We start from the raw sequence: 1,884 nt of genomic DNA, 5'->3' as shown, positions 1-1,884 counted from the left end.
CGGGCGACTTCCAACGCGGCCGTCCCCGCAATGCGTGCGGGAGGAGAGCAGAGGCAGCAACCGAACCAGGCTCCAGCAGCCAGCACGGACCTTCTCCTTCCCGAAACCGCTGGGCAGCTGCCGCGGAGCCCCCAGGCCGGGTACCCGAGCGGGAAGGGGCGAGAGCAGCAGCAGATCCCCGGGGAGACCCAGATCCGAGGCATTTGCTTGCCGATACAGTAACTCCCCATGCAGGTGACTCACTCCCAGCTATGAATTAAAGATGAAAGCTGCCACAGGGGCTGAGCGCGCGGGTCTGACAGCTGCAGGGGGAGGAACAGGCTTTTATTTCTGGCTTTTTTCACACCACAAAGCTGGTCGTGATCCAAACAGATAACAGAGCCTCAGCCCCACAGAGCGCCGGTGACGAGCGCAAGCGTGAGGCCGGGATGAGCGCGTCGTGATCCAAACAGATAACAGAGCCTCAGCCCCACAGAGCGCCGGTGACGAGCGCAAGCGTGAGGCCGGGGGTGGATGAGCGCTGAACATGAGTCATTGCTGGCTCACTTATGAATGAGGGGTGGGAAGAAGGGGACAGGGCTGCGGAGCCGAGGAAAGAGCCGGAAGGAGAAGGGGGAAGCAGGGAGGGCGCTCAGCTTTCCCAAGGAGAGGAAGGGGCTTGGGCACGGCAGTGGCCCAGCCATGGGTGACACGGCCACCTCCCAGAGCAGGGGGGAGGTCCCATGGGGGTCTCTCTCAGGGACACCTCTGGAAACATCCCGGTGCTCAGCATCCCGCTGCAGCCCAGCTCCTCCGCACACCGGAGGCTTTGTGGTGCCCCGAGTTGGGGGGAGCAAAGCAGGGGAAAAAGCAGGGGGACTCTGGTGCCAGGGAAAGGGGTTGTCACAACACAGCCTGACTGCAGCCCAGGAGGGGAGAAAGAATTACGACAGCAGCTCTCGCCTGACTTGGCAGTAGCTTGCAAGGAGGGGGTAGAGCAGAGCCAGGCAAGCAGCAGAGCAGGGCACAGGGAGCACACGGGGGTCCCCACTGGGCTCTGCACCCCCCAACACTGCAGGGGATCCTGGCTCTGGATGCCAGGGACATTTACAGAGGGCTGCTCAGGACGCAGACCTCTCCCCTCTCCGCACCTGCGACTACAAAACACCCTTTTCTACCTCCCTCCTGCTGCCCACGGTTGGGGCAGGCTCAGAGGTCCCCCCCGTTTCCCCGGGCAGTCACCCAGGGCGGCCACCCCCCACGGGGACCGGGCTGCCCGTACCTGTGCAGAACGCGGGGGCTCCCGCCTCACTGCTGCTTGCAGGTGGAGAGCTTGCGGATCTTGCTGCTGGCAGAGCAGGCCTTGCGGGAGGGGTTGGAAGAGGCGCTCGCCCGCCGTTCTGCCTTCGATTTGGTGCTCAGCTGTCCCGTCTCCGTCCCGTTCATGCACACGGCCTTGGGCAGCCCTTTGCCGCGGCTCTGCCCGTTCTGCCCTGCCTCCTCCTCAGGCACCTGTCCTGCAAGGGAAGAGAGACGGTGAGGCAGAGGGAGGGCAGCGGCCCCGGAGCATCGCCTCCACCAAAGAGCAACCCTTCCCCTCGCTCAGAAGGCGTGCTGCTCCTGAGGGAAATGAGAGCCCGTTTCTACACCTTTGAGCCCCTCTTCCCTGGGCAGCCGCCATGCCCACCCTGAACCCCCAGGCAGCAGCCCGGCTCCTGGCTGGGGAGCAGAGGGGCAGCAGTGGAGGAAGTTACTCCTCCTCCTCCTCCCTTCTGCTACGTCTCCCTCCCCGTTCCCACTGAGGACTGGTTTTACCCCCGTTTCTCCAGCACACAGCAGCTGGTGGTCCCCAGCACACAAGAGAAAACCTGAGGCAGTGAGCAAGAACCATGGGCACGGCCAGTC

General features: G+C 64.1%; 1 protein-coding gene across 1 annotated transcript in view; it reads right to left on the bottom strand.

Moving 5' to 3' along the window:
• Positions 1-1,261: 1,261 nt before the first annotated feature.
• The window catches only part of STK11 (serine/threonine kinase 11), a 43,114-nt gene continuing 42,491 nt past the window's right edge, over positions 1,262-1,884 (bottom strand). The window contains exon 9 of the mRNA XM_009581632.1: positions 1,262-1,496. Within this exon, the coding sequence (XP_009579927.1) occupies positions 1,288-1,496 (209 nt within the window). The 3' untranslated portion in view covers positions 1,262-1,287. The remainder of the gene's footprint in view (positions 1,497-1,884) is intronic.

This window comes from Fulmarus glacialis, unplaced genomic scaffold (genome assembly GCF_000690835.1).
Source record: "Fulmarus glacialis isolate BGI_N327 unplaced genomic scaffold, ASM69083v1 scaffold23117, whole genome shotgun sequence".
NCBI lineage: Eukaryota > Metazoa > Chordata > Aves > Procellariiformes > Procellariidae > Fulmarus > Fulmarus glacialis.
This window is presented reverse-complemented; position numbering and strand designations above follow the sequence as displayed.